At 38.4% G+C, this 13,419-nt stretch overlaps 1 protein-coding gene across 4 annotated transcripts in view; it reads right to left on the bottom strand.

Moving 5' to 3' along the window:
- Positions 1-13,419, bottom strand: part of Plpp1 (phospholipid phosphatase 1) — an 83,206-nt gene that overhangs the window by 21,215 nt on the left and 48,572 nt on the right. For 2 of the 4 annotated variants that reach the window (XM_042690754.1, XM_042690756.1), the window contains exons 2-3: positions 10,647-10,798; positions 4,640-4,920 (exon numbers count right to left, since the gene is read on the bottom strand). In XM_042690754.1, the coding sequence (XP_042546688.1) occupies positions 4,640-4,920; positions 10,647-10,798 (433 nt within the window). The remainder of the gene's footprint in view (positions 1-4,639; positions 4,921-10,646; positions 10,799-13,419) is intronic. The other 2 variants (XM_042690753.1, XM_042690755.1) reach the window with 1 other exon arrangement.

Below are 13,419 nucleotides of genomic sequence, written 5' to 3'. Positions count from 1 at the left end.
GCCCAGGTTTGGCCTCACAATCCTCCTGCCTCAAGCCTTCCCAAGTATGGGATTGTTGGCATGAGCCATCACACCTGGCTTTGTATGTTTGTTGTGTTGTTCATTGGACTGGGGATTGATTCAACTTGGTACTTTCCCCACGTGAGCATGCCCCCAATCCTTTTGCTTTGTTTCTTTTTCAGTTAGGGCCTTACACTAACTTTGCCTGAATTGATCTTAATCCTCAATCCTTCCATCTCCACCTCTTGAGAACTTGGAGTATACCACCACACTTGTTTTTTTTGTTTTGTTTTGTTTTTTGTTTTTTTGGTGGTGGTTGTTGTTTTATTTGGTCACGGGGCTTGAACTCTGCGCCTAGGCGCTGTCCCTCAGCTTTTCAGCTCAAGGTGAACACGTTACCACTTGAGCCACAGTGCCATTTCTGGTTTTCTGGTGTTTTATTGAAGATAAGAGTCTCATGGACTTTCTTGCCCAGGCTGGCTGTGAATGCAATCCTCGGATCTCAGCCTCCTGAGTACCTAGGATTACAGGCATGAGCCACCAGCGCTCAACTACTTGGTTTGTTTTTGAGATATGGTCTCATTGATTTTTTTCCTAAACTGGCTTAGACTCAATCTTCTTGATTTTTCCTCTTGAGTAGCTACAATTTACAAACATGAGCCACTACACCCAACTTTTATGGTTTTATTTTATTGTTAATATAGGTGATGTACAGAGTGGTTATATTTCCATGAGTCAGGTAATGAGTACATTTCCTTATACAGTGTCATCTGTTCCCTCCTTCTCTCCCATTCCCTCCCTCCCATCTCCACCCATGGGTTGTACAGTTCATTTTCATCAATGTCCAGTGAGGTCTACTGCTGCACTTTTTTTCACCCTTTTTCCTCAAGTTCTGTACCCTCCCTCCCACCCTCCCAAAGATACACATGTGAATACACCACATATAAGGTAAAGAATAGAGACTCATCAGAAAAAGAAAAAAAAACATTTTTAAAAGTCTTTTGTTTCTGTATCTTAGGAGCTGGTTTATATATATATATATATATATATATATATATATATATATAAAAATGTGAAGTGGTGCATAGGCATTGCACCTTTGTGATTCTCTCCTAAGACTATCCTCTTTGGTTCCATTGTATGTGAATATCTAGAATCCTGTGTAATTTGTCATATCCCAGTGCATTTTAGATCGAACTTCAGTATATCAGAGAGAACGTGTGCCATTTGTCTCTCTGATCTTGGCTTACCTCACTTAACATAATTGTTTTAGTTCCATCCATTTCCCTACAAATGAGATTATTTTATTCTTTCTAATGGCTGTGTAAAATTCTATTGTATATAGGTATCCCATTTTGGATCCACTTGTCTATTGTGGGCCATCTGGGCTGTTTCCATATCTTGGCTATTGTGGATAGTGTGGCAATGAATAATGATTTGCAGGTATCCTTATCATATCCTGGTTCATAATGCTTAGGGTAGATGCCTAGGAGTGGTATGGCTAGATTGTAGGAAAGGTCTATGTTTAGTATTCTGAAGAACCTCCAGAATATTTTCCAGAGTGGTGGTACTAGTTTACATTCCTACCAGCAGTGCAGTAGGGTTCCTTTGTCCCCACATTCCTGCCAGCATTTGTTGTGGTTCAAGCTCAAAATGTTGGCCAATCTAACAGGGACTAGATGTAGTCTCAGAGTTGTTTTGATTTCAGTACTCTACATGATCTGTGATTGTTCTCTAGTAACAATAGAAATAACCATAGAAATGATCCCTGAAAGTATAGTCTTGGTATTTTTTTTAAACTGTAGAGCTAAGCTTCAGATGAATAGTTGTGATAATTTTATGTTAGATTTGGGTTCTTACTCTATATTTTAAAAAGTCCTAAATTTCAGTCTCACTTCTAATAAGCTTTCTCTTCCCAACCAAGCTTTTTGTTCACTCCCTCCATTCTAATTCCTCCACTGTACACTATGGAACTCTAGTTCCACTGTTAAAATCTCTTTTTTGTCCTTTATCTTCAAACTCTTCCCTGAAGATTCAGTACATCTCCTAGTTAGCCAACTAATGAGCCTTTCCTTAGGATACTGCTTGGCTCTATAATCCTATGAAGGCAGAAAAGGAGATCTTCAGCTTTCTTGTGGCGTGATGGGGCCTTTATCACTCCACAAAGACATTTCTGGACTATTCTTTCTCTACTCCTCTTATAAAAACATTTGCTCACCTGAGCCAAAATTAACAGTACTGTTTTCTAACACATACTATTTCTTGACTGCCTACCTCTGGTCACTTTTCCCTCTTCATTAGACAACAGCCATATCATTCCTCCTCATCACTACACAGCTTGTCACTCAAGAACCTGATCTACCCTTTGGCTTCTTTCCAGGAAGGTTCTCTTCCATTCTCACCATTTGTTTAATGTAAGTATTCCTTGCTAGACTAAACTCCATGAAGATGGGAACCAAAGATGTCATGTCCACTGCTGAATCCCTAGCAAAAAGTCTAATATATACACTAGTTAAATTGTTTTTCTAGCCGGGTGTTGGTGGCTCACACATGTAATCCTAGCTACTCAGGAGGCTGAGATCTGAGAATTGTGGTTCAAAGCCAGCCCGGGCAGGAAAGTCCATGAGACTCTTATTTCCAATACCCCACCAGAAAAATGGGAAGTGGCACTATGGCTCAAGAGGTAGAGTGCTAGTCTTGGGCTGAAAAGCTGAGGGACAGCGCCCAGGCCCAGAGTTCAAGCCACCCCCCCCCCAAAAAAAATTGTTTTTCTATCCATACTAAATGCAAAATGAGGGCTACTAAAAGATTGTAAGGTCTGTACGGGGATACCTCCCTCCCTCTTGTCTAAGTTTCCGTCCAGTATCTGTTACCTAGATAATTGGCAGACCTGGAAGCAGTCAACTTCCCCTCCTGCTAGGTCACATCCTAGGCCACCTCTGGTCATGCCTCCCATCTGACCCTTAGGAGGGTCCCAGACTCTGAGGTCACATCCAGATCCTATGTGGCCACACCTCTCCCCCACCGGGCCACACCTCTTCCTGTCCCTGGCCTAGATAAGTCCTGGTCCAGGGTGGGGGTCACTCCTTCTTTTTTCAGCCATGCCTCTCTACCATGCATGTCGGGGGCAGCAGTTCGGTAAATAAACTTCTTTTGCCTGAATAGTGCGTGGTGTTCTCTTCATTAACTACCTAATGAAACCTACCTATTTACTATACCTTACAAAGATCTATTTGCTTACAAGAGTCTCAAAAGGCCAAAGAGGTATTTGGAAACCATATATAAAAGTAATTAAAGGTATTTTTACCTAGAGTATGTATTTGTTAGAAATGAATACCTATCTTAGAATATAAGAAGGTAATTATACAGAAAAGATAAGTCTGACAATTATGATATTTGAGGTAAGGAATTTGCTTTGCTACTAATTAGTGGTCTTGCTTAATATTATTGGGTCTTCAGGTTTTTTTCCTTATCTGCACATTAAAGGAGGTAGGCTTTCTGGATTCTAAACATTCTACTTCATTCAACAAAAAATGGTATATAAGAAGGCAACCTTACGGGCTGGGAAGGTGGCTCAGTGGTAGAGCGCTTGCCTTGCATGCATGAGGCCCTGGGTTTGATTTCTCAGCACCACGTAAGCAAAAAGAAAAAAGCTGGAAGTGGTGCTGTGGCTCAAGTGGTAGAGTGCTAGCCTTGAGCTGAAGAACTGCGGGACAGCGCCCAGGCCCAGAGTTCAGGCCCCACGACCCGACCCACCCCGCCCCCCCCAAAAAAAAAAAAAGAAAAGAAGGCAACCTTGGCTTGGGATGTTGTTTGGTGGTGTAGTGCTTGCCTAACATGTATGGAGAGGCCATAGGCTCAGTCCTCAACACCACAAATAAAAATTTTAAAAATCAAATGTAAAAAATGAGAGGGAGGTGACAACCTGAGGACTGAACCAAGTCACCTTACAAAAATATTGATACTCTTGAGAATAATTATAAAAGCCCTGCAGCCTGGTACATTCCCATAATCGCAAAACTCAGGAAACCAAAAAAAAAGAGGTTTAAAAGTCTAAAACAAGCCTGGGCTGGCTATGTAGTGAGACCTTTTGAATGAAGAACAGGAGAGAGTAGGAGAGGGGAGGGAAGAAAGTGGGGGAACTACAAGATCTAGCAGAGCTTTCAAAATGCTTGGATTAGATCCAGGGTTCAGCAACCTATAACCCTTGGGGCCGCTGCTGTTAGTATAAACAAAGTGTTACTGGAACATAACCACACCCATTCATCTGAAGTATTGCCTATGGTTGTTTTTCTTCTGTCAAGGCAGAGTTCAATAACTGTGAAAGGAGCCATATGGCCTACAAAGCCTCACACATTTATGATCTGGCATTGTAAGAAAAAGTTTACTGACATCGCCAGAAAGGATCCACAGGTTCCCTTTTACATTTTTATACAGAGGCAATGAAAAGAGTTTCAACAAAATGTTTCTAAATGGATAAAAAGCCATGGTTAAAACAGAATGAGGAAAAAGAACATGAATTTAATTCACTCCTAGTGATTATACCAGTATCTCCCTTCAAGCTGGTGACTTGTTTCCTAGTCTCTGAAACCTTGTAAGAATAGTCAAGATAAACAAGCATCAAAGGTTCAACACTCACCTGCCTTCCTTTACTTTTTGTGCATTTCCCCGACATATGTAGTTCTCAATGTAACCATCACTACAGTTGATTTTTGACCAATCTGGGTCACAAACATCCAAGAAGTGAGGTCGAAGTCTGCCTATTGAATACTTGGCAATGTCAGTCAGGGACTGACTAGCAGCTGCACCAAACAAAAAGGTTCCAATGGCTTTGTAAATAGTGGCTACGTAGTTATTCCTGATAAAGGAATTTGAGTGCAAGAGGTTAAAGTAAACAGACAGAATTTCTCCAATAACCATCTGAAAAAGAAACAGAAAAACAATGTTAAAATATCAAACAAGCACTTAAAACAAAAACTAGAAAATGATAAATTACATTAAGTTCTTTAAAACAACAACAAACCCCCAAAACAAAACAGCCAAGCTCTTTCCGCACCCCCAAACCTTTTATTTACTTTTTTGGGTTTGGTTGCTTTTGTCTTTACAAAAATAGCCAGCTTAAGCTATCTAATTCTAAACAAAACAAGACAAAGTGCCTGATCAATTGTGGATACTACTTGCAAAGCCAAGATTAAGTCAAAACCATTTCATAGTGTACCTGAAACACTAAAGCCTATTCTTCTTCTTGCATTTCAAGACAGTGATATATCCCAGAAGACAAAAAATTAACCTATTCAAAGAACAAATTTCCCAGTGACAATCTGCCTCACAATAAACATTTTTGTCTGACAATCTTTACTTTTGTCAAACATTCCTCTGGATCAAAGACATTCGTTAAAAAAGTTATAGGGAGCAAACAAGAATAAAAACAAAAACAAAATCCAAAGAAAATCAGTAGCGCTCTAAGACTGAAGCCAGAAGTCCAGATGTCCAGAGGTCTAGAATCAGGTCTCTAAATCGTGCCTTCAAGGAATTCTTTAAGCTCAGGGCCTTATGGAGTTTTGCTACAATACTAAACAACACTTGGTGCTCTTCTTTCCCCAAGGCAACATTTTCATTGATGCTTCCCTTGCTGTATTTTTTTCCCACTAACTTTTCTAAAATCAGGGCTAGAGTTTCTTGTTAACAATGTTGTGAACTATATGGTGCTAATCGTCCCTAGTATGTGTGAATGAACACAAAAGTGTAACAAATTTAAAAGCATTAAAAAGGTGTCTAAGAACTTTACAAGTTCGTAAACCATTACCTGGAGAGATTATAAAAATATTAAATGGCAACATTATAAATAGTGACATCTGCTGATTAAATAAAACAATATTCATTTGAAACTGAAACACACGTTTAGGAAACAGCTTGCTAATTTATGTGGAGGCAAAGGGGGAGACTCTAACAGTGTCACTTGAGATACATACTAGTTTTGCTGCTAGAGCTAAATTATATAAGCTATTTTTTTCCTAAGCATTTTCAATGTGAGGATTAACTGTCTTCAGAATAGGTTTTGCTATAATTAAAAGAAATGGCTGCATCTTAGAAAGGACTTCAAGAACCTGATACTAAAAATTCTTCATCTGCCAGGTGCCCTTGTCTCACGCCTGTAATCCTAGCTGTAATCAGAAGGCTGAGATCTTAGGATCATGGTTCAAAGCCAGCCCAGGCAGGAAAGTCCATGAGACTCTTCTGTCCAATAAACCACTCAGAAAACTGGAAGTGGTGCTGTGGTTCAAGCGGTAGAACCCTAGCCTTGAGATGAAGAGCTGAGGGACAGCGTTCAGGCCCAGAGTTCAAGCCCCACAACCGACCCCCCAAAAAAATCTTCATCTGGTTCAGTACTCCTAGAATTCCATAATTAGTGTGTTTTAATCTTGACAGCTAGACTATAAACTCCACAAATACAAGGGATTTCTTAAATGCCAAATAAATCGCAAGTCCTAATTAAGGGACCTAAACTGAGTAGGTGGGCCAATAAATTTTAATTGAAGGTACTGCCTCTTGGGGGAGAGAGAGAGAGAGACAAACACCTGAGAGAAACAGAGAGAGAGAGACAGAGACAGACAGACAGACAGAGACTTTTAAACATATGAACACCTATGGAAATATAGTCCTCATGGGAATGAATTTATCAAAACTTTTCAGAGAACAGGTAACAAGAAAGGAAAACTTTCACAATGTTGCTTAGGGTATGAGAGTATACATTGCCTCCTTGAGCTACTGATCAGAAGCCAGAATGAAGTTTGCTAACAGTTCATTATAGAATTGATCTTTGATAGTTAAAAATATAACATGTATATTAAACAACCAAATTTTAGTTGTGGAAACTTCCATATCATAGCTGTCAAATTATTTCCTTTCTTTTTGCTGCAAACAGTGGCTTGAACTCAGGCCTGATGCTCTTCTTTGGCTTTCTTGCACAGCTAATACTCTTGCCACTTAAGTCACACCTACAGTCTGGCATTTTGCTGGTTAACTGGAGATGGAGTATCTAAGACTTTACTGCCCAGGCCAGCTTCAAACCTTCATCCCACAGGTCTCATAAGTAACTACAATTACAAGTCTGAGCTACTGACTCAGCTATACTTAACTACTCAACTGTTTTCCAGAAACAGCTTCTGAGCCTTGTGAGTCTTCCTAGTCAGATTCATCATTACTTAGGACCACCCAAATCCTGTTCTTGCCAACAATGAAAGAAAATTGCTTTGCTAGAAACATTCAGAGTGCTGAGTACAGATTACAAGCTGATCTACAATAGCAGCATAGACTGAAACTGAACATTAATGCTGAGATGGTAGGGGACAGTTTAGGCTGCAAGTGCTGGGTTAGCTTACATCATTTTTTATCAAGTGTCCCTCTTTCCTGAGATAAACAGAAAAGAAGTTCCAAATCAAATCATATGATTTAAATGTAGAGTTGTGACTGCCCATCTGGTCTCCATAGCACAGCCAAGTCTCCCTCTCTCTCTTTCTTTTCCATTTTTTTTTATCCTATCCTGCACTTAATCCATTTATTTCAGTTTTTGACCTTTGGTGAAGTGTACACTTAAGCCAACTGTACCCTAATTAATCCTGTAACTGAGAAGTCTCTTCATGTCTTATTTACTTAAGACTCTAAGGATACAATAAAATTTTAAAGAACAAAAGGTAATGTTTAGGAGAGCAGAATACTTATGAAGATCAAAGTTAGTAATTGTTTAAATTATTATGATTCAATCCTTTTAAGTTTATGCCTCATACTATCCTCTCACGATCTCCTTTATATTTCCACTGGGCAGTTTTATATTGTTATATTCTCCCTACAGTTTTATGTCTTTCAGGAAAGAATCAACTTCCCAAAACAATAGTCCAAAGTCCCTGGAATATTTCTACATCATCCACTCCCTTCCAAATAGCTATGCCTCAGTTCTTTTGTTTTACTGAGCCTTTCTCAAAAGCCAAAACTGAAGCATCAAACTGAATGGATTTTTATTTATTCCCGTTAGCTTCTCAGTAGTATTTGACTTCAATAAGCATTTCCTCCTAGTCTTGGTCTATTTTTATAATGATAAGAGTGAAAGGGGGAAAATCATGTAACTATGCACATAAGTCTCCATGAAAGTCGGCTGTTGAGTCTGTAACTGTTCTTGATTTACTTTCTAATGACCAAAAGGAAATACATACAAATCTAAATATTGCCTCAAAGAAGTTGCGTTAATGAATAAAGCAGAATTATTTTAAGTTAGTACATGAAACCACTACCCTAAGCATACTTTGTCCTTGCTGACATTGTTGATACTGAAATAGTACTGTTATAGCACTTTTAAATAAATATCTGTTGTTTCTGTGTGTGCTGGTACTGGTGCTTGAACTCAGGCCTTTGCATTCTCTCACTTAGCTGTTTTGCTCAAGGCTGGCATTCTATCACTTGAGCCACATCTCTCTCTTCTCAGTCTCCTGAACAGCTAGAATGACAGGTGTGAGCCACCAGTGCCCAGCACAATTACCTGTTCTTTTAAGAATGTTATGCTTATATTAACTTATTTGTCCTTTTATTAAATGTAAAGATAATTCCCTTAGAAGTTGTTTTGAAAAAATGAGTTCTAAGTTCATAAGCTAGGGCTGTTTCATTGGGCTCCATGCATGTGGCACAGGCTGTGTATATCCATACAGTGGCCAGCAAAGAGCATGTTCTCTTGCAGCCTTCGACTTTGCAGCAGATTCTGAAGTTTTATTTATACAACATCCTTCTTACTTACAGGAATGTTGAACAGAAAGGTATTTCTAGAACTAACAGAACACATGAATTTTGTCTGATATTAGGTATCAGCTGCAAATAATTCATATTTGCTACTATAAGGCCTGTGTCTAAAAACTTGTATTTAAATATTTATTTTTGTATTTTAAAAACTTTATTTAAATATTTATATTTTGAAAAAGACAAAAAGAAAAGCCATGCTAGGAGTGTGGCTCAGATAGTAGGTCATCTGACTTGAAGGTCTGAAGGCCTGAGTTGAAACCCTAGTAACTCAGTGCAAGGTCATAAGGTACTGAGATCAATTCCCAGGACTGAAGTGGGATGCCGGTTCCTCCTCCCTCTTTAGCTGAACAATCACAGGCTGGGCTTGCTAGCTAGTAAACACTCAGTGAGTATAAAGATAGGATGGTTTCTTACTGTAAGACTAGTTAACAAGATTGCTGCATAATTAGTAGTTTCAGGTAAGGTGCTAAGCCATGACAAGCTCAAGGATAAGCTGAGAGGACAACCAGGGCAAACAAGTAATCATCTTGGCCTTCAAGAGACTCACAGTCTTGTGAAACAAACATTTATATACTAGACATTGTCTTTTAGTAGTTAAATGAACTTTCAAGTCACAATGTATGAGCTGATTAATTTTCATTGCTAATAAGAAGATGCTGTGATCATTTTTAAGGCAATTAACAAGTTGTTAAAAAGTAAATTAAAAAAGATATCTATCTATCTATCTATCTATCTATCTATCTATCTATCTATCATCATCTTCCTATCCTTTCTTTTGGATAGGACCATATTTTCTGCTTTTATTTTTTTCGGGGGAGAGTGAAAGGGGCCAGTCCTGGGGCTTAAATTCAGGGCCTTGGGTGCTGTCCCTGAGCTTCTTTTATTCAAGACAAGCACTCTAACACTTGAGCCCCAGCACTACTTCTAGCTTTTTCTGAGTAGCTTATTGGAGATAAAAGTCTCCAGACTGGCTTTAAACAGCAGTCCTCAGATCTCAGCCTCCTGAGTAGCCTGGATTACAAGCATGAGCCACCAATGCCTGGCTTATTTTCTGCTTTAAATATAAATTTTATTTCTACAGTTACAAGTTATGGATCACAAAACTAAATAATAGAATTTGTGGGTACAGAGATTTTAAACGTATCTCATCTAATAGGAAGTGGCACTGTGGCTCAAGCAGTAGAGAGCTCTATTGAGCTGAAGAGCGCAAGGACAGCGCCCAAGGCCAGAGTTGGAGCCCCACAACTGACAACAACAACAAAAAAAAAAACCCCACCATATCTCATCTAATTACAGACATCTTCTACCTAGAGCCATGTTATCTGAACATTTCCACCTAAAATGCAAGAAAACAATAGCTATAATGGTTCAAAGAATAACAGTAAAAGTCCTTTCATGTTCACTCCTTTCTCTCCCATTTATGGCAATATTGAAACTTTTTTTAAGGTAAACATGGGTTGAACAAAATTTTAATATGAGCTAGCAATTTCTCTTTTCTGCAACTCCATGACTAAAGAATAGGTAATAAACAAAGATACAATAAATTATGAATTAATATCTTTTATATAAAATATGCTAGAAGTAAATCAGTAACCACACATTACTGAAACAGTAAATAGGTTTGCCATAATGGCATGAAAAAAGATTAGCATGAAAACTACATATATTCAGTAGGTTTCTTCCAATTATGCAATGTCATTCTTTTGGCCTCATTAAAATAACTAAGATTATCTTAATCAAATAACCTTCAATTAAAGGTTAAACAGTACACAGTTTGTGATATATTACACATTTAAATATAACACAAAATTAAGCCAAGTGCTCAAATGTTATAAACTTGGAAAAGTGATTTAACTTACAACGATAATACTGAATGGAATGATTATTCCACCTAATAACGCATAAGGTATGGTGTCTTCTTTGTAAGGGTACTTGATGGACTCATCATTACAGAATACTCCTCGTTGGAAGGGGGCATGCCTTGAAGTAAGAATTGCAAAAGGCAATCCAGCTAGCAAAAGGGAATAAATGAAAATATCATTAAAAGTTATCAAAATTGATTAATGGCAATTACTATCCCAGAGATTGTTTAAAAATGCATTTGCCATGAAAATAAATAAGAGCACATGTAAAAAGGAAATGTAGCAATGCATGCAAAAGAAGTTAGAAGAAGTACAGTTTGGGGTAAATAATTTTTCTACAAGAAACAAAACTTTCAAGTCCTCTATTAGCCAATTTAACAAGGAACATCCTTCTGTCCAAATACACTAAATAGATTTTGGGGGAAATCTCCCATACTCTTGTCATTTAATTGCCAGGTTTTCAACACTATTACCCAACTAATTTGTCATAGACTTTGTTCCTGAACACAAAATGTTTTCACTTTCCCCATTTTACCACTACGTTGCCCTCACATTTGGAGAGGTCAGGATCACTGTTGGGTTTTTTTTGTTTTTGGGTTGTTTTTTTTTTTGTCCGTTGTGGGGCCTGAACTCTTGGCCTGGGCACTGTCCCTCAGCTTTTCAGCTCAAGGCTAATGCTCTACCCCTTGAGCCAAAGCTCCATTTCTAGCTTTTTCTGCTTATGTGATGCTGAGGAATTGAACCCAGGACCTCATGCATGTAAGATAAGCACTCTACCACTGAGCCACCTTCCCAGCCCTCAGGATCACTGTTTTAAGCTAACAGAGTATCTAAATCAAGCTTTATCCATTCATTTCTGTACTAATCAGAGAAAATTTATTAGAGTTGCTATGGAAGAAGTCTAAAGCTAAATTTCTTAAGATGGACAATGGTGTCAAGAACAAAACTGCATAACAAATACATAACAAACCACATAACAAAAAGACATTTATCATTAATGTTTTCTGTAAAGATAATGCCTCACATTCATCTGCTAAATACAAACTTTACCTAAATGTGAACTTTAATAATACTTCAGTTCTCCTTTACTTCACTGAATCTGGCCTACTGATTAATAAATGCTGCAGTATACTTAACTCACATTGGTTGTGAAAGAGATGCACTTTATCATAAACTCTCAACATGAGGTCAACTTCAAGACTAATTATGACTCTCCCTGCAAGTATTCCAGCTCCTTGTAGTATATCATAGCCACTAAGCAACTAGTTCATTTGTAGGTTCAAGAGCTATCTCTCCATGCAGTACCACATTTTGATGGCCATTTTCAGTTTTCACTAACTACACTAAATTCCTAAATTCTAGTGATAATCAAGGCTCTGCTACCCTGCCCAACTGTACTTATCACAATATCAAATTTGTTCAACCTACAAGATCCAAAACGGAGAAGCACATGAAATCACATCTTTCATCAAAACCTCTTTTCTCTTTCCCATTTTTATTTAAATACTGAATACATGAACCAAAGTTTATTTCCCTATGTGAGCAGTTTGCCAATCCTTTAAAAGTCTTTAAAATACTACAATCTTCCTAAAGCTATACTTACAAAATGTACACTGAAAAGCGGGGTGCCAGTGGCTCACACCTGTAATCCTAACTACTCAGGACGCTGAGATCTGAGGATCATGGTTCAAAGCCAGCCTGGACAGGAAAGTCCATGAGACTCTAATCTCCAATTAACCATCAGAAAAATGGAAGTGGTGCTGTGGCTCAAATGGTAGAGTGCTCACCGTAAGCTGAAGAGCTAAGGGACAGTGCCCAGGCCCAGAGTTCAAGCCCCACAACCAACAACAACAAAAATGTACACTGGAGTTAACTTTGCTAACTGACCCTTATACTAAGTACCCCCTATATCCAAAGACAGAGAAATGGGATGAAACATCCAAGCCTTCAATACATAATACCATGGCTTTTTTTTTTGTTTTGGTCCAGTCGTGGGGCTTGAACTCTGGGCCTGGGCGCTGTCCCTCAGCTCTTCAGCTCAAGACTAGCGCTCTACCACTTGAGCCACAGCGCCACTTCCGGCTTTTTTCTTTTTGCTTATGTGGTGCTGAGGAATCGAACCCAGGGCCTCAGGCATGCAAGGCAAGCGCTCTACCACTGAGCCACCTTCCCAGCCCCTACCATGGCTTTTAATACAACTTCAAAACTGCATAAACCTTTTGCACTTATTGATTCACATTATAGAGGTAAATAAACCCAGTGGTGGATTTAGTTGCTAGCTGCCCTATACAGTAGTAAGCATTTAGCCTTCAACCAACAACCTTACGTTGCTAAGCAAATGAACAATCTTATTTTAGACTTAGAGCAAACCATCATTTCTATAGCTCATTTTACTCAAAAGAACTCAATACAAAATAGTGGAAACATTTACTATTTACATAGCACATTTCTGACTGAATTAGCTGCATTTTAAGAGCTAGGAATATTAAAGTGGTAAACTGAGTGAATCCACTGTGCAAAGAATTTTGCTAGGTGCTACTAGAAATACTAAGCTCAATAAAGCATACTACATAATTATAGCAAAGAAAATAGAGATATATGGAACTTCCAGAGCTCAAGGGGAGGAAAGTTGATCTGAATCTTAAAAGAAGTCTGGAAGAGAGATATAGGTTTGGGAATACAAAGGCTCTCTGTAGTTGCAAAGATGTAAGATACTGTATAGGACAGAATAAAGTGGAAAAAAAGCACAGAGCAACAGTGATATTAAAGA

The sequence above is a fragment of the Dipodomys spectabilis genome, unplaced genomic scaffold (assembly GCF_019054845.1).
Source record: "Dipodomys spectabilis isolate Male_0828 unplaced genomic scaffold, ASM1905484v1 ptg000140l, whole genome shotgun sequence".
NCBI lineage: Eukaryota > Metazoa > Chordata > Mammalia > Rodentia > Heteromyidae > Dipodomys > Dipodomys spectabilis.
The sequence above is the reverse complement of the archived record's forward strand: the minus strand, read 5'-3'. Positions and strand labels throughout refer to the sequence as shown.